Source organism: Octodon degus, unplaced genomic scaffold (genome assembly GCF_000260255.1).
Source record: "Octodon degus isolate 3935 unplaced genomic scaffold, OctDeg1.0 scaffold00039, whole genome shotgun sequence".
Taxonomy (NCBI): Eukaryota; Metazoa; Chordata; class Mammalia; order Rodentia; family Octodontidae; genus Octodon; species Octodon degus.
The window spans coordinates 13,654,072-13,672,282 of record NW_004524615.1 but is presented as its reverse complement, the minus strand read 5'-3'; the positions used below and the strand labels follow the sequence as shown (position 1 = coordinate 13,672,282).

The 18,211-nt window shown below is 47.8% G+C and overlaps 1 protein-coding gene and 1 pseudogene across 1 annotated transcript in view; one reads left to right on the top strand and one right to left on the bottom strand.

Annotated features, from left to right (window-relative positions):
- Stk24 (serine/threonine kinase 24) overlaps positions 1 to 18,211 on the bottom strand; it is a 56,004-nt gene that overhangs the window by 13,808 nt on the left and 23,985 nt on the right. Inside the window, exons 3-5 of the mRNA XM_023715195.1 lie at positions 11,529 to 11,585; positions 4,230 to 4,338; positions 3,902 to 4,059 (exon numbers count right to left, since the gene is read on the bottom strand). Of these exons, the coding sequence (XP_023570963.1) occupies positions 3,902 to 4,059; positions 4,230 to 4,338; positions 11,529 to 11,585 (324 nt within the window). The remainder of the gene's footprint in view (positions 1 to 3,901; positions 4,060 to 4,229; positions 4,339 to 11,528; positions 11,586 to 18,211) is intronic.
- Positions 4,428 to 4,844, top strand: LOC105742158 (annotated as a pseudogene).

Sequence of the window (18,211 nt, the reverse complement as noted above, 5' to 3'; positions counted from 1 at the left end):
TCTCTCTCTCTCTCTCTCTCTCTCTCTCTCTCACACACACACACACACACACACCCAATGGAGGGAGGGAGGGAGGGAGGGAGGGAGGGAATGTCAAGCAATTTGGCAAATGACTCAAAAGTGAAACAAGCTGAACTTGTTGAAACCAATTAATCCCACTTGCAGGAACATATCCTCCACAGATATAAGGTGGGTGTTCCCTACAATATTCAGTAACAGTGTTACTTGCATCCAACCTCAGAAACATGATTAAACTGTGCTGGCCCATGACCTCAGTGAAATAACACATATCAACAGAGCATTGATAAAAGTCTAAGTAAAACTGAGTCTATTTTTTTGCATCCATGAAATATGGCCTCTAACTTGGAACATGTGCCTGAATAACAGAAGGAACGCAGGGAAGGGCAGTTTTCTTCCACGACACAGAAAACTGAGGCATGAGGGGGTCCAAGTTGCCATCTGGGGAAACACGAAATCAGCTATTCAGACGCTACCAACAGAGAAAGCAGACGGTGGTTCTCAGTGCACAGCCACGTCACAAGCCACGAGGCAAGGCCCGAAGCGCAGGTGCTCACTAGGAGCAGCGCACTCCCCGCGGGAGCACTTCTAGGAATAGGGGACTGGAGAGGCAGCCTGGGATGGCAGTGCATGACTGGAGGATCCACAGCAAGAATTATACACAGCAGCACCCTAGTCCTCACAACGTCAAGTGGAACAAAGCAAACCGGCTACAAGTCTGGAGACAGAAAACAATTTAAGTGATGTCTTTTAAATAGTGCATGGGAAACAATTCTAAAGGGAACCCTAATCAACTCTGTATAATCAAGAGAAGAAAACCATGCCCAACATCAAGTCCAAACAAAAATGGATTTAAGATAGCTACTATGCACTCAGGTGCAATACTTGGGAATGGAGTTGTAGGGGGTTCTGGACACACAGAAGACACCTGTGAGTACTTCATGGTAACGAAAGCCTACGCTGAAATGGCCCCACATGAACCCTGCTGAAAAAGCCCAGTCACTCGCCCCTGGGTCACACCCTTGTCTCCTGCAGATTCCTCCCAGCCAGGACAGTGGGTGGCTCATGAGCCCACGCACGGGCAGCAGGGTGGTGATGGTCCCACTCCACAGGCGCCAGGCCAACTGCTGGTACCAACGAGCACCGCCAACCAGCCAGCTCCTCCCTCAGCTTCAGCACTGCTGCTTTTCTGGCCAACACGCAGTGCAACTGCGGGTGATTATTTCAGAGACAAAGGGGCACCAGAACCACTTGGCCTGGGTGGGGCAGCGATCTACAGAAGGCTCTCCTTCGCCATCTCTTTCTTCAGTATTACTCAGATCATCACTAAAAAGCACACACGTACTACTTCGGAGGCCCAAACCAAGAAGTCAGTCACAAGAGAACGCCGAGCCTGGCCTCGCAGCAGCTCCAATTCGGGGCAGGCCGGAGTCACAGGCACTACCTGCTACACTGCACTAGCTCTGCAACACCAGGTAAAAGCTACTTCCTACCATTATCTTAGACTGAGAACTGAGCCCACCACACAGACATGCGGGAGCCACTGGCAGCCCAGAAAAATGACAGTGGGTCACAGACACTGGCTCAGGTTATCACTGTAAGCAAAGCTGTCAAGGCTCCAGGAAGGGGGTGTGCCTGCATCCTCCAGCTCAGGGGGAGGAAAATGCGGCCTCGTGAGGCTGGTGCACTCTCCTTGCCTCTGAGACTCATCGTGCACTAAGAGAAAGCAGCCTGGGGCAGACGGAAGCCTGCGAGCCCGGCAAAGATGGCTCTCTGTACCTGCAATGCAGACACAGGCAGGAAGAAGCCTCTGAGTATGCACCAGGATCCATAAAGGGGGCACTGGAAAGAAGTGGGGGACACCTGATCCTCAAGAGACTACAGCTCCCCTACAGGCTCCCCAAGCGCTGCCCTAGATGACAGCTGCTGGCCAGAGCCATACCCCATACCCATGGGGGTACAGGGAGAGACTTCTCATGAAGGCCCCACTCAAGAAACCCCACTCCTGAAAACCTCAAAACTAAGACACCAACACTGTCCTAATCTGCAGCGGCTATACCTCCCCAGCCAGCAAACACAATTTCACACACGATTTCCCTTAATGATCACTGGGCAAGTGCTTTTTGACAAAGCAGAGTAACAGGTGGAATAGTAGAAGGCTAGAAAGAAGGGGGACACATTTTCTTACACTACTTCCCCTCTAAAAAAGCGCACACTCCTGCAGGTGTGGGCCAGCAGCTCCACATCCTTGACGCCAGCCACTGGCTGCTAAGGCAAGAACTCCAGCAAGGAGGTTGGCAGATCTTTCAAATGCTCAGAGCCACACAAAGGACCAGAGATGCTTCAAACCAGGATCAAAGTGGAAAGCGCCAAGGGAGCTTTTAAAAGAAAAACTCCAAAGTAGGAGTGATGGGCAGAACTGAAAAAAGTACAAACTAAATCCCACATAATGTGTGGCATGGACAGCCAACTAATTATAATTACTATGAACATGGGGAAGAGAACATTCAGGGTTGGGTAATCAAATGGATTTAAGAACTGGATTCCAGTCTCTGCCATACTGAAATGTGGATATATGAGCTCTGATAAATGGAGAAAAAGGGCTGAACACACTCCTGCTCAGTCCTTCTGTCCTGAACTTGGGGCCTCCAGAGGAGCACACCTGCAGAGGGAGCCCATCAGCACAGGGCAGCGGCACCCACACAGCTCCTGGGAGCTTCACCCCAGAAGGCCCACTGGCTTGTGGAGAGGGGATGCTCTTCAGCTCCCAAGGCCATTAGATTTTCACATAAGTCACGGCCACCACTACTTACAAGCAAGACAACAGGCCCACCTCTCCCAAGCCAGAACCAGAGATACTGCCCCATGGGCCAAACCAATGCACTACAAAGGCCAATGGTTGCAATGGTGACCCTCTGTCTCCCGATGGAAAATGTCCTCATGCTTCCTGGACCATTTCAGGAGATGAGAATTCTCCTACACACCAAAAGGGTTCCATTTAAAAAGCCAACACTGGGCTGGTGAGATGGCTCAGTGGTCTAAAGCACCTACTTAGAACAAGCTTAGCAAAGCACAGTGACCGCGCAGTTCAATCCCCCAGCACCACATGCCAGCCAGCCCGCCCCCTGGTGGGCTGAGCTGGCCGCGCACACACACACACACACATACACACACACAATAAATAAATAAATTAAAAAGCCAACACTACATTATGCGAGGAAATCCTTGCCACCTTGTTTGCTTAGAAAACTGTGGCTCACAAGAACCAATTCTCTGTGGATGGTGCAATTTTACTACATACAGTCAACTGAGAAGAACAGATCAGAAAATGGAAGTTATCAGAAAATAAGAGACAAAGAGTCTCTAAGATTTATAACCTATACTACCAGGAACATCAAGCTGAAGGGCAACAGGGAAAAAAAGAACTGGCAAGTGCAAGCAATCAGAAGAAAGGTGACATTGTGCCTCAAGTTGATAAGGAGGCTCCTGGAGTGAGGATCCTAACTGAGAGCTAAAAATAACCTGGGAGGTGGAATCCAGAGTGCTCAGAGCACACTCTCCCCACACTCTGCCCTGCCGAGGCCTCTCCCTGCAGCTCGTCCCCTCTGCTCAAGGCTCCCCCTCCTGTGTACCTGTGGCAGCCTTCAGCCTCTGCTGCTTGCTGCTGGGGGGCTGTGCTCACACTGTGGTCCTCTTGTACCTGCACACAACATCTTCCGCCCATCACCCTGAACACACAGGTAGCCAAAACCATGGCTACGCTGCATCAGCAATAGTGGTGAAGGACACAGCCAGAAAAAGGGAGGCTGGAGAGTCACCTCCAGGAGCCCTGCAGGTGCCAGCAAAGGGCTGCAGGACTCAAGGATGGCACACTGTTTCTTACCTTTGAGTCATAGGCTGACTGTTTGATGACCTCGGGCGCCATCCAGAAAGGGGTACCCACGAAGGTGTTCCTCTTTATCTGGGTATCAGTCAGCTGGCCAGCCACTCCGAAGTCAGCCAACTTCACCTCTCCATGTTCAGATAGCAGAACATTGGCCGCTGTGAAAAAAAGTCACACCACCAGCCTCAGTCACCACACTGCAGAGTGCCCAGCACCGGGAAGCACATGCATTCTCTCCTGGCCCTTCCAGAACAACTTCCCTGCGACTGAAGTTTAGCTCCAACACCTCCGGTACTTTAACAGAAAGAAAAGTGCACAGTGTTCTTACCTTTGATATCTCTGTGGATCTTCTTCTCTGAGTGCAGGTAATCGAGTCCCTTCAGGATCTCTCTCAATATGGTAGCGATCTGAGTCTCGTCTAAAGGACCAGGTTCTAACTAACAGACAAACAAAAGGGAGTGTTACAATTACTGACTGTCTTACACACAGAGGGAGGCATGGCGATATCCTCATTAAATGCACAAGGATGAGGAACATTTTAAAACATGTTCACTTAAAGCAGGCATTTTGTCTACATAATTAAACTCTATTCTTCCACCACAGCAACCATCGAGGAAGAGTAGCCTTGGCCCTCCGCTATCCCATGGCCGTGGGCCTCAACAAGGGCCACAAGGTGACTAAGAATGTGAGCAAACCAAGGCACAGCTGCCATCGTGGACACCTTACCAAATACACCAAGTTCGTGTGGGACATGACCCGGAAGGTGTGCGGCTTCACCCCCTACAAGCAGCGCGCCATGGAGCTGCTCAAGGTCTCCAAGGACAAGCGCGCCCACAAGTTCATCTAGAAAAGGGTGGGGTCACACATTCGCACCAATAGGAAGAGTGAGGAGCTGAGCAACGTGCTGGCCGCCATGAGGAAGGCAGCTGCCAAGAAGGACTGAGCCCCTCCGGAATAAAGCTTTGCAGAAATAAATAAATAATTAAATTCTATTAAAGCACCCTTTCAAAAAAACAGAACAAGAAAAAATAGCTTTGCAGAATGAAGCAAGATCAGCTGCAATTCCGTGCTGCCCGTGAAGAAGCCCTGGCCACTACACCTGCAGCCTGCAAGCAGGCCTGTGAGCATCACCACCTGGCCCAGGGTCCCTAAATCTAACAGACAAGAGTCCAGAAACTCACAGTGTGGGATCTGCCCTCATCTACTTAGTGTTACCATACCAGAAGGTTCATTCCTATAACCAAAGCACAACTTCTCAGAAAGAAAAGGCCAATGAACCCATCCATTCCTGAGGCTACTGCTGCACCCGAATTTGTAAATCTCTATTTTAAAGCTCCGCCTCTCCAAGATATAGAATTCAATTCCTAACATTTTGGGATTTGTTACAGAGTACATATGTTAAATAATAAAAACTATTCCTGGGGCCAGGGAGATGGTGCCATAGAATAAGCACTTCCCTGCCAAGCACAAGGGTCTGAGGTCAATCCCCAGCTCCACTAAAAAAAATTTTATAAAAATTATTCCTACTGAGGTAACAACTGCCTCTGGAAATTTTTACTGAGAAACTTTTATTACTGACTCCTTAAGTCTCGGCTCTTACAAAGGCGTAATGAAGAAACGACAGATGTATCCCCACTCAGAAGAAAGATTCGAAGCGGAGCTAAAGTGCCATCACATCAGACAGCAGCATGCCCACCAGCACTCGCAGACAGGAATCAATCACAAGCTACAATGACAGACGCCACCAGCACAACCTGAAGTGCCATGAAGGCCTCATCACAGCGCAAGGGGAGGAGCAGGTGTCTAAGGGGCTGGACTCATTTCTCCACTGTATGTTCCTCCAGAGTGTTTTCCAAGTTGACAGTAAAGACCAGGTGTGGGACAGGCTGTCGTCTAATGACTCTGCTTTCTTCATGCTTGTTTTTCAGTGTTCAATGCACAAGTTTCATTTCACAAGAAAGACGCACTTCTCTCATCCCCAAGGGCAGCGGTGCTGGGATGCTCGCTCCTATTCTCAGTGTCACAAAACGAGGAAACCCAGTGACACCACAAAAAAGCCGGCTGCCCTGGGCCAGCCTGGGCTTCCCCCTTCAGGAAGAATTCTTGCCACTGAGCCCTCAGACAGACAGGCAGAGCAGCACTGAGGAGAACAGGAAAAGGCGCTATAGATCCCCCCAGCTGACTGAAAGCTGGCAGCATGCGGAGCCACACCTTCTTAGTTCTGGTGTGAACCCCGTCACCACCACCACCGATTTATGGGAGGGAGAACCTTGCAGAGAACTTAAGGATTTTATCGGGGATAGAAATCCATCAAGGTACCTGTGACGGTCCACTGTGGGTGTGGATTTGGCTGAAAAGCACTATTTCTGAGTGTGCCTAAGAGGGTACTTCCATACTGGTATCTGAGTCACAGGACCAAGGAAACCACCTCCCGCCAAGGTGGGGGGGCCACAGCCACACTGCTGAGGGCCTGCTCTTCTGAAGCTGTAAACCTCCTCCTGCCCCTCGACATCTGCACTCCGCATTCTCTGGCCTCTGGACTTGGACTGAGCCATGTTACAGACATCCCTGGCTCTCCAGCTTGCAGACCACCTACGTGGGCTACTGCACCTCCACAATCACATGGGCCATTTCCTCAATAAATCCCCTCTCCTCAATCCATCTCCTGTTGGTTTTGTCTCTCCAGAGAACCCTAACATAGCTGTCAAACTCATGGTAACAAGTACTCCTAGAGTTGTTCAAGCTGGGTGGGCTTAATTCTGTCATTGCAACTGCTGGTCAGGAGATAAAATCCATGTTGGATTTTATCATTAAGATTTTGAGCAGGGGCTGGAGAGATGGCTCAGTGGTCTAAAGCACCTACTTGGAACAAGCTTGGCAAAGCACAGGGACCGCGGTTCAATCCTCCAGCACCACATGCCAGCCAGCCGCGCCCCCTGGTGGGCTGAGCTGGCCACACACACACACACACACACACACACACACACACACACACAAAATAAATGTTAAAATAAAAAAAAAAATAAATAAATAAATAAAAAAAAGATTGTGAGCAGGGGCCAGGGAGATGGCTCAGTAGAATAAGCGCTTGCCTGGCAAGCGCGAGGGTCTCAGTTCAATCCCCGGTTCCGCCAAAAAAAAAAAAAAAGATTCTGAGTATTTCAAGAATTTGTAACATGAAAAAACAGGGACTACATCTGATCCACAGGTGACTGCTAATCCCTTCCCCCACTTCTCTCTCCCCTTCTTCGTCATGAGGACCACCAGCTGGGTACAACCAACAACCCCCTGGAGACCACAGCCCCAGGCCCTGCAGCAGCAGCTTGTAGAACATGAGCACCCATGACACAAGGCCCTCCTCAACTCAGTGTGGAATATGGGCAGGTGGAGGGTGGAGGCTGAGGACTGAGAGAAGCCAGGGTGACTCCACACACGGCAGAGCTCCATTTCTGCCTTGGTTTAGCACTGTGACAAACCAGCTTGACCTAAACATTACCTGAAGGCACCCCTGCATTTTTTTCCCCAAAATTGAGCTATGTATTCGTTTTTAAGTTTATCAAACATCTCTGCCTAATCAAGCAATGGATTTATGTAGCAACGTTTCTGTCCCTTAGATTCTCTAGCAATAGTAACTGACCCACTAACTGGATAAAACCTTTTTGTCAAAGGTCCTCTTGCCAATCCTCACTAACCTCTCCCAAAGCCCTCCACCCGCTTGCTCTTCCTTGAACTCCTTCTAACACATGGTGACACACTTGGCCATGCAGCTCCCTAACAGTAGGACTCCAGAACTCCCCAGGGCTTGGGCCAACCAGACACGCAGGGGGCATGCACTACAGATTTTCTGGTTGGAATGGTTTCACTCGCTGGGCTACCAACTCTTACCATTCTGGAAGTTAGAATGTCTTGAATTGCACACTAAATCATACTCTCCTGAGCCTGGGGTCTTTTGTATGCAGCTGTAACTTGAGAGCCTAATCACACAAGTGGCTTCCAAACTGTATTCTGAAGAACTAAGGGTTTCTTCATAGTGGTTTGGGGAATCCTACCAACATTCCACTTACTATTTAATTTCTTTTCAATTACAATACAGCCCCCACACACAGAGATTGAGCACATCCAGGTGGGTACACTCAAAATATATTCACGGCTCTTAATAACTGAACTATAGCATCTCTTTGTCCCTCATGATAGATTCTAAATTTACATCATTCAAAAGTCAAAAAGCAGGCAACAGTAGGAAAAGAAAAGAGGGTTCACAGGGCACAGAGCCTCAATCGGCCCTGGTACCTCCGAGTAGCTAAGGCTACGTGTATGTCCTGCCCTGGGCAGTCCATCCACAGGATGGAACCTCTAGAATTCATCTAAGTAGATCTGAGTTAATGCCAAACTGACAGAATAACTGCACTCTGTCTCCCTACAAAGGGCCCAAGGTTTATTTCAATACCAAGAAGAAGAAAAGACCCCAGAGCCTGCCACCTGGTCTGAGGCTCACCCTTCTTTAACCTGGAGTAAAGTTACTTGCTCTATAGGGACCCTGTCAGTCTGTACAACTGGAGCCTCCCATGTTCAGTCCCTGGTCTAACACCTGCTGCTAACACTCACCAGGGCTCTGTGGTTCAGCTATAAAAAAAACAGGAACACAAAAAGTGGTCCGTGACAATCCCCTGTCTACCTCCAAAGTACCCACAGCTCCCCTTGAAGAAATGTCCTGGCAAGTCTGTGCCAATCTGAGCCTGGCTCCCCAGAACCTTGCCACTGGAACCAAAGGGAAGCTTCCCGAATCCACGCTCAGGCTCAAAGGGCATCCTGGGGGAAGGAGGGGGGCCAGCTTCCTGTCCTGGCCAAGACCCAACAGAAGGGAGCACACATAGGTTTCACGGCACAGGTAACAGGACGACAGCTACACAAAGAACGAAGGGCACTGCGTATGACACAGCATGCGTGTGGAGCCCATATGGGTACGTGTGACATGTGCTCCAGAGCAGGGACAGGACGGGGTGAGGATGGCTGCCAGGTCTCTGAGCAGACTGCAACCTGCAGAGATTCCCACTGTGGAGAGACCCTTGTGCTCAGGGACTGGTGGAGCAGGCTCTCCAAACAAGAGACACAGCTGTCCTTCCCCAGGAGGCCCTTGACAAGGAGCTCCCACAAAGGCACATGTTAGCAACATGCCTGTTAGCATACATAAGCAAAACCTACTTAGAATTTTTCAAAGATATGGCCCTTAAGTCCATTTATTCAGCTACATTGCATCACACTTTTACACATGATAATATTCTGGTTTTAAGACCTTTTGTAAATATATAGGAGACCTTTTCGAAATAATCCTAATAGGGTTTCCAACATTTAAAAAAATAACTACTAAGGCCAGCCAAATAGCTCATTGGATTAAAGCTCCTGCTTAGGCAGACACAGCAGCCGGAGGTTCGATCCCTGGGCTTGCTGTGCTAACCCCAGCCTCGGCACATGCTGAGACAGTGACCGAGACTGGGCGAGATGGCATGAGACTATAATCCCAGTGGTTGGGAGGCTGTAAACAGGAGGATCACTGTGAATCCAAGCTATATAGTGAGACCCTGTACTAAATACAAAAAAAAAAAAAGAAAAAAAAAAACCCTACTATATCCCATAATTAAAGTGTGTCCTCCACTTTGAAACTCTAGGGGTTGGGATGAAAGAGAAGAAGACAAAGTAGGAGGTCAGAGAAGGGCAGGCAGTTTCCACAGCTAGCAACTCCAAACCTCCTGCTAAGAATGATGTCTAAAACTACACTCACACCAAATCACTCAAATTAAATTACTACAGCACTGACAATGAATCACACTGAAGCACTCTGAAACTAGAATTGCTGCTCTGGAGAACTCAGCATAGGGAAAGAAAAAGTCTCCACAAACAACTGCATGTGTACTACAAATTAAGCTCACTTAATGGTAACTCTAATTACACTAAATGAGGTAATTTTCTCCATTCTTATAGTGTTTCCCAAGAGTGAAGAAATGAAAAGTTTTTTGTATAATGTGTTTATTTATGGAAAGAAACCAAAGAAGGACCAAAAAAAGTATCCAGTTGGGTTCCCCCACACATACTTTAATGTCATTGTTTATAACATACTGCATTTCTTTTTAACCCTTTTGACTTTCTCTATATGGTTTATAACAGTATGTAATTTTCTAAATTAAGGTATACTGTCTTTCTGGAGATACACATAGTCTACAGTTTGCATTAAGATGTCCCCCAAAGGCTCATGCAGCCTTATGGGGATAGTTTTCAGGAATGGCTGAACCTAGTTTGTGGCTGATCCGTGGTCCGATGCTGGAAATAAAGCTGTGAGTGTTTCACCCACCCTAAAGCTGGTGGCCTTGATGCTCTCCATGCTATGTGTGTATCTTGTGTCTTCAGCTGTCATGAACTATTGCCTCTCTGCCATGTGCCACCCTGGCTGAAGCCAGATGATTATAGAATAAAACCTCTACAAACTGAGAGCTAAACCTTTCCACCTTTAACTTTGGGAGTCAGGTATTTTTTCTCAGCCACAGGAGAAAGTGACCAAAAAACTCCTTCCCTGCGCTTGCCTAAGCAGGTGCTTAGTCTGTTAAGCTACTTCGCCGGCCCTGTGGCACCTTTTCTTAAAAAATTACTTTCTGCACATCCTATGTTTCAGAGGACACAGCATGCTCACAGATGCAGCTTACGTGGGAACACTTGAAAGCCTGGCTCAAGGCATGTTTTCCGTGACAGCCTATGCACTCCCAGCTTCCACCAGCTTCTATGAGGCCAGGAACTGGGCAGGCATCCAGGGCAGGGCCACAGGGGGAGAGACCACCTGGCCCCAGCCAGTTCATCCCAACACCATGTGCACATTGGCAAGAGACAAAGGTGTCCATCCAACTCCTTGCCTGACCCCTGTTCTAAGACCTGATGTCACACCCTGATAATTGCCTGTGTCTTATGTTGGAGATGAAAAGGGGATACATTTATTTTGGAAGTTAAATTACCATCCAAAACATGAAAATGTGAAGCCATGATGTTATCAGTTCTACAAAACCTAAAAGCTGATTCTGGAAAATAAGCTAACCAACTGTACTTAAGTAAGAAAGGGTTTTGGGCAAAATCCCTCATTGCTTCCACGAATGAATTTATCCATTTCTCATAAAACATAGTTCTTTTATTTATTTTTTTTTTTATTTTCTTTTTTTCAAAATGTATTTAGTACAGGGTCTACAGGGTCTCATTACATAGATTGGACTCACAGCAATCCTCCTGTTTTGATCCTCCCAAGCACTGGGATTACGGGTGTGCGCCACCACGCCCAGTCTCAACTGCCATTTCATTGCACCCCGGGGCCAGGGGTGGCACAGCAAGCCAACAATCAAACCCCAGCAGCTGCGCTCTGCTTAGCTATCTGACTGACCCCTCTCATAAAAATAAAAAAAACACCACCCACTAATTTTAAAGGCGGGCCTATAATTTTCAGTAATATATAAGAAGAAAAACTACATGAAGAAAAATTTGGTTCCTTTTTGTGTCACTTAGAAGAGGGAAAAGTAATGAATATAGAATCATCTTTCAAACCTAGACTGAGGGAGAAGTCTTAGGTGGGGGCCACACCCAATACACTACTTACCAGATCCAGTGCAGAGCCGCCACCAAGATACTCCATTATTATCCACAACTTCGTATCCTAAAGAACAAAAACAAAAAACATGGAATTACTTGCAAAATAGAACCCTAGAGTACATCGTGCTATTTTGGTTCTATAAAGCATCATGAACTCGATCAAGTCAGCAAGGAAATAGGTTAAGGACCACCACAAATACCTCCTCCAACAGCTCAGGAGGCAGCAATGTCGGACAGGGCCCTTGCTACAGACTAGAGCCTCAGAGGGGCAAGAACATCTCTAGACCACCGTCGTCATGAGCCTCAGAGAAAGCAGAGTTTGAGAACTTGCAGCCGAGTCAAGTCCAGCAGGAGCGCATAGCTTGGAGCACACAGCAAGGAGGAGCAAGGCACCTCCTGTCCTCCACTAGCAGCTGAGTGCGTGCTAGGCCTGGAGGGCAATGCCATGCTCCCGGAAGTAGGTCATCCAATGTGGCACCCCAATCTACTTGCTGTGCAGAAAAGGCAGCCAATTTCTAGCACCTGTGAAGGCTCGTTACTTTCTCCCTCCAGGGAGCTGTCCAGAAAAGCAGGCCTGGTCCAATAGCATGTGTCCTTTCAGCCCCTCATGCCTTTGGGGTTCTCTTTCATCTGTGGGTCTGGGTGCCCAAGGAGGTCTCTGAAGCAATGCCCCCCTGTCCTTAAAGCAGCACCTTTATTGCTTACTCCATACTTTACAGTAGCTGTGTCTTCACTAAGAAGACAAAAGCAAAAGAAAAGCAATAGAGTCCCTGGAGCTCCCTGTGGTCCTCCCAGCACAGACAAGAGTTAGGCTAGCTCTGGAATGTGTTCTAGTTTCCCAGACCTTTTGTTTTTGTAGGTCCCCAAGTCAGGAAAATTCACCTGCCTTCCCTCTCCAAGCCCTGAACAGCCTACAACACCTGTGTTAGCACTGGATTCCCTTCTCCGTACTGCCTCCTGCACACAGCACACCTGAGCTGGGGACACCTCTGTGCCCAAGGAAAGGTAACTACACACAGACTGAATACACACTCTGGGGAGGCACTGGTGCATATACTACATCTGTGAAAGAAATTCTCTTACATTTTAAATTAAAATCTGTTTTGTGTTAATCCTAAAACAGGCCAAATGAAAAAATCCAGGCTCAAATACACAGAACTGTTTCTCAAACTTCTCATTGCCCTGGATCACCGAAACATGGGGCAGAGTTCAGGCTCAGGTGGAGGCAGAGAGTGGGGACAACAGGCTTGGGATCTACCCGACAGGTGTAAAGCTGGTCCTCGTCCAGCATGGCACCTGCCTTGACCTTGAGAAGGCTGGATGCTGCCCAGTTCTGACTTCACGAATACTTCTTATCACGGGCAGAATTTTGCAGTGCTTCTTCCATTCCTGAAGGTGCTGGTGTGCAGGTTTCTGTAACACCAGCTTGCTAGTGAAGGTGTGTCACTCCTTCTAGGCACTTCAAAACCATTCTGTCTGAGGGCTAGAAATAAAGTACAAGACTAGTTTCTTCCTGACTGACACAGAAAATCTACGTTGGTTTTCCCTGTTCTCTCAGAGGCTTTAGAACTTTTGATTTCTACTTCCACTCCGAGCTGAATCAGGCTTCAGCGGGACTCAGCTGTGAATCCTGAGCATGGAGGGAAGCCCCAGCAAAGCCTCCTGCTGGGAGCAGCTGAGGCAGGAAACTGGTCCTATGTGAGAGGGCAAAACAAGGCCACAGTGCCTAAAGCAGTCAAGCTGCATCAGTCTTGCAAAAAGCATCCTGCCTGGACAATGTCAGTCACTAGTCGCTAGGCAACTTGGGTCTCCAGACACTAACTTTTCAAAGCTATAAATAAATGCCTCTACTATTGTTTTTCAGTCCTCTTTTCCCATTAGGTAGAGGCTTCCACCTGACCTCAATCCTATTTCTCCTCTTTATTTTCTAAATCCCCCGGCTGTTTCTCCGAGGGACCACCAAGAGCCTCAGGTCATGACAGCCTCTCCTCCTCAGCAGCTAATGGTACAATCTCACCTTGGGACTCAATCTTCTGCTGACTTAGAATCGCAGGGCCACTGGGAAGTAAGGCCCAAGTGACTTCGTCCTTGTCCCTCAGCATTTCAAAGCTCCACCCTCCTTTCTTCCCGTATCCACCTACTGGGGAAGTAAGTACCTACCTACCAAGGATATAAAATAATCCTGTAACCTGCCTACTTCTGCCTTCCAGGGAACCCCAGCAGGATGCCCTGACCTATTTCTTCTCTGGAAGCAAGCACCCAAAAGCAGAGCCCAAGGTCAGTGTCACACCCTCCCCTTCCTGGAGAGGAAGAGGACATACAAGACTAGCTGCCTCCAGCAAATGTCTCCTCTTTCCCCCCATGTTAACATGTCTTTTACTAGTTTAATTGGCAGGCCCCTGGGCACTGAACCTACAGAAGCAGAGAAGTGACAACTGCTACATGCCATCATCAAATGTGTAAAAGTGTGTGCTGAATCACAGTGAAAACAAGTCCAGCCCCTCCCATTCCTGCTCTTTAGTTGGTCAGAGGGCCCCAGAAGCACAAGAGAACATTTCATCCCTCTGGGCCATTCTTCCCATGCAAATCAGCACATAGTCATCCAGCGTCATCAAGCCTTATCATCAGGAAGAAAGGCAACACCTTCAAAACAAAAAAGTGCAAAGCCAGCCAAATAGCTCAGTTCAATCCCCGGGCCTGCTGTGTAGGCCCCGCCCCAGGGGCACACTGAGATTGCAATTGAGACTGGTCACGCACCTGTAATCCCAGCATTTAGGAGGTTGTAAACAGCAGAATTACTGTGAGTCCGATCTAGTAATGAGACCCTGAACACCCTGTAGACCCTTCCCTAAAAAATAAAAAAAATAAACTGACTTTCTGTCACCCTCTCCACAAGGTGCAAAGGAGCCAGACAGGGAGGGGGAGGATGGCCCAAGGGAATTCCAGGACCCAATTCTAGGACCCAAGGAATTTCGTACCTTACCTATCCACTCTGCACAAGGATACTCTGCTGGAACTGGTCCTGCTGGGTAGGAATGCAGGATGGTAGATAGACCCAGGAGAGAACACAGATCCTGGGGCACCTCCTGCACCCACACCCTATGCTCACACTCTTTCCTCGCTGACCCTAAATGATCCAAGCTGCCAACAGGTGAGCCCTTCACCAGATTTAGGGCTGAGCATGGTAGGGGTGTGAGGGTACTGCTGATCAGGAGGAGGGTGGGGAGAGGCAGGACTGAAGCCTTTGGGGACTTGGATCAAATATGGAAGATCACGGAAGATGATCAAGACACAACATAAGGCTGGGAGCACACTGGCCGGAGTCTGATCCCTGGCGTGCCATGCTGGCCTCACCTCCAGGGCGTGCAGAGACTGCAATTAAGACTGGGCATGGTAGCGCACACCTGTAATCCCAGCACTTGGGAGGTTGAAAACAGGAGGATCTCGAGATAAGTCTGTGTAGTGAGACCTTGTAGCCCCTGTACTAACTACATTTAAATTTTAAAAAAGACTATATATATAGACATTCCTTATTGAATGGCCAGGTTGTTTCAGTGAATTGGTCACTAACTGAGGACTTGAATATCCTATGTGTATAACAATATTCAGAACAAAAAAATCTCTGTAACTTGCATGTAGTGGTGTAATATACAACAGCATATACAACTACAATATTATACAGTAGAATCAGCAAAAATTGCATCACTGTATCAACAAGGTGTACTGTGCCAAAAACTAACCAAGACTGTACCCCTAAAAAAAGAGAGGGCTGGTGAGATGGCTCAGTGGTCTAAAGCACCTACTTAGAACAAGCTTAGCAAAAGAGCACAGGGACCGCGGTTCAATCCCCCAGCACCACATGCCAGCCAGCCCCGCCCCCTGGTGGGCTGAACTGGCCACACACACACACACATACACAAATAAATAAAACATTAAAAAAAAAGAGAGAGAGAGAGAGACTGGCCCCAAATTAGAACAACACACTTCAGCCATACGCCTGAACAGGTACTAAAAGGACAGGAACACTGTGCATACCAATTTCTCGAAATGAGTGTAAATATTATGCACTGCAAACATATGCCAATAAAAGATTTTTTAAAACCATGATAGGACTAGCACTGTTTAGGGCTCAATCCTCAGCACCACATGCCATGCCAGCCCAACACCCAGGCACTCTGAGCAGGCCACCAAGACTGGGCGTGGTGGCACATGCCTGTAATCCCAGCATTAGGGAGGCTGAAAACAGGAGGATCACTATGAGTTCGAGCTGCATCGTTAGACACTATACCAAATACATAAAACATAAAATAAAATAAATAAAACCATGAAAGAGGCCAGGCATGGCAGTGCCGGGCTGCCATCCCAGTACCCTTGGTGGCTTTGACAAAGGGTCAAAAGGTCCAACCCAGTTAGGGCAACTCAGTAAGACCCTGCCTAAAATGAAAGAGGGATGGAACTGGGGTGGGGGTAGGTTTAAGAGACCTTAGTGCTACAGAAGCAAAACTAAAGTAAAACGCACACATGGAGGGGACTGCAAGAGAAGGGCCAACAGCTAAAGCATGACTGTACCATGAGACCTGAAACACCACCAAGAAACGAAGACAGCCAATGAAGACTGAGAAAAATCAGAACTATCACTACAAGCAGTCAAAAATAATGCGGATTAAAGTGCCTACAAGCAGGCACAGACGGGGTTTGGTTTCTGGGCCTGCCGTGCCAGCCCCACCCCTGGGGGTAGGCTGAGAGGGCAGCTGAGACTGGGTGTGGTGGCATGCCTATAATCCCAACTCCTACTGATCTAGCAGTGAGACCCTGAATACTCTGCAGACCCTTCCCCAAAATACAGAAAAAATAATAATGCTGGAAACACTACATACTGTAAAAGCTATATGCTATGGCCAGATTTCTTTACAGACAACTCACAACATTGTAAACTTTTGTTACCAAACTAAAAACAAAAACTATTCAACCCTAAACCTTTAAGAAATAATCATAATAAAGTAGAAAAAGGATACACAATCAGAATTATTAGGATGGAAAATAATTTTTAAAAAGATAACCTCTAGTTACTGCAATCAAGAATACAAAATACAGGCTAGAGCTGTATGTAGCTCAGCAGTAAACTAATGCTAAGCGTGTATGAGACCATGAGTTCAATTTCAAGCATGAGAAAACAAAAGAAATAGATAACACTAATATGCAAATTTAGCAATAAAGCTGGGTGTGATAGTACACACTTGTAACCCCAGCACTCAGGAGGCTGAGACAAGAGGACCAGCACAAGTTCAAGGCCAGCCTGACCTATACAGTGAATTCAAGGCCAGCCTGTGCTACATAACCAGACTCTGCCTCCAAAAACCAAAGTATAAAAAAAAAAAAAGAAATTTAATCAATGAAAGAGAAAAATTATAGTTTGGAAAAAAATTATATGTAAATAAAATATAACATTTTATTCAGAGACTGAGATAGGTAGATTGCTCTGAGTTTGAACCCAGCCTGGGCCACATAGCAAGAATCGGCCTTAAAAAAAAAAAAAGGGTCGCAAAAAAACACTAAATTTGAAAATCGGGAATGAAAGGTGACTTCTCAATGGTGTGTTACTTGAATGTACTGAAAGACTGGACAAAAAAGTGGGTAAACTCATAGTACCTGTCTGTCTGTCTGTCTCTCTCTCTCTCAAGAGATTCCAATGGTTTTGCCCTCAAATCCAAATCCTGAAGGAACATTCTACCAACCCCAAGACTCAATGCTTCTGATGAAGGTGCTGTCTGATGCCAAAGCCAGGGAGGCAGCTGAGCTGGAAACAGGTCCTGGAGGCAAGCAGCAGGAGTGGGGATCACTGAGCAGAGATGCAGCCCCTCCTGAGGGGAGCACAGAGGGCCAGGGCTGGAGAAGGCAGAAGGTGCTTTGGAAATGAATGTGCTAGGGCTGTGACAGTCCCCACAGGCTGTATCCCACTCAGCCTCTAGCGACTCGGGGCATGGCCTGTGCAGGACAGGGCTGCGCTATAACACAGGAGCGGGGGAGGGGGGGGTGCTGGGCCCTTTCCTGGCGGTGGCTCGCTCGCCCCGGGGAGGTGCAGCTCCAGCTCCAGATGTCCCAGTCCATTCCCCCCACCAGGGAGGCAGGGTGCCCACCACCATCTCACCACAGGACAGTGCGGGGCCTTCTCATTTTACAGAGCATTCTCGTAACGGGCACTCCTTCCAATTCTCTCTGTAGCTGTACATCGCTAGGAAGCTAACTATCCTTTTCCATTTTACAAATTAAGACATCTGTTCATCTGGTCACACAGCAAGAAAGGGGCTCACACCCACACATTCTGACATCAAGGCAGAAGTCTGAACAAAAACCACAGAACACAAGTGCAGGCTACTGTAAGGAAACCCTTCACAGTAAGACTGTTCGGAACATTTAGCTGTTTCAACGCAAATAGTGTACTTCTAAAAAGTACATCAATTTACAAATGTTTGTTTACAATTTAAGGCACGCACTCTCCACTCCCTTCAGCCAGGTGAAGGACTTTGTGCTAATGCCCTTCAGTGTACTGAGAAGAACCTCGGCATTCCCTACAATGCTCTTCCTGCGGTGTGTCACAAAGCTGTCTCTTTGGGAGGGTGCCTGAGTGCTGAAGAATCCCTGGACACATATGGAGGTGTTCCCCTTCCAAAAGCACAGAAATGCACCCCA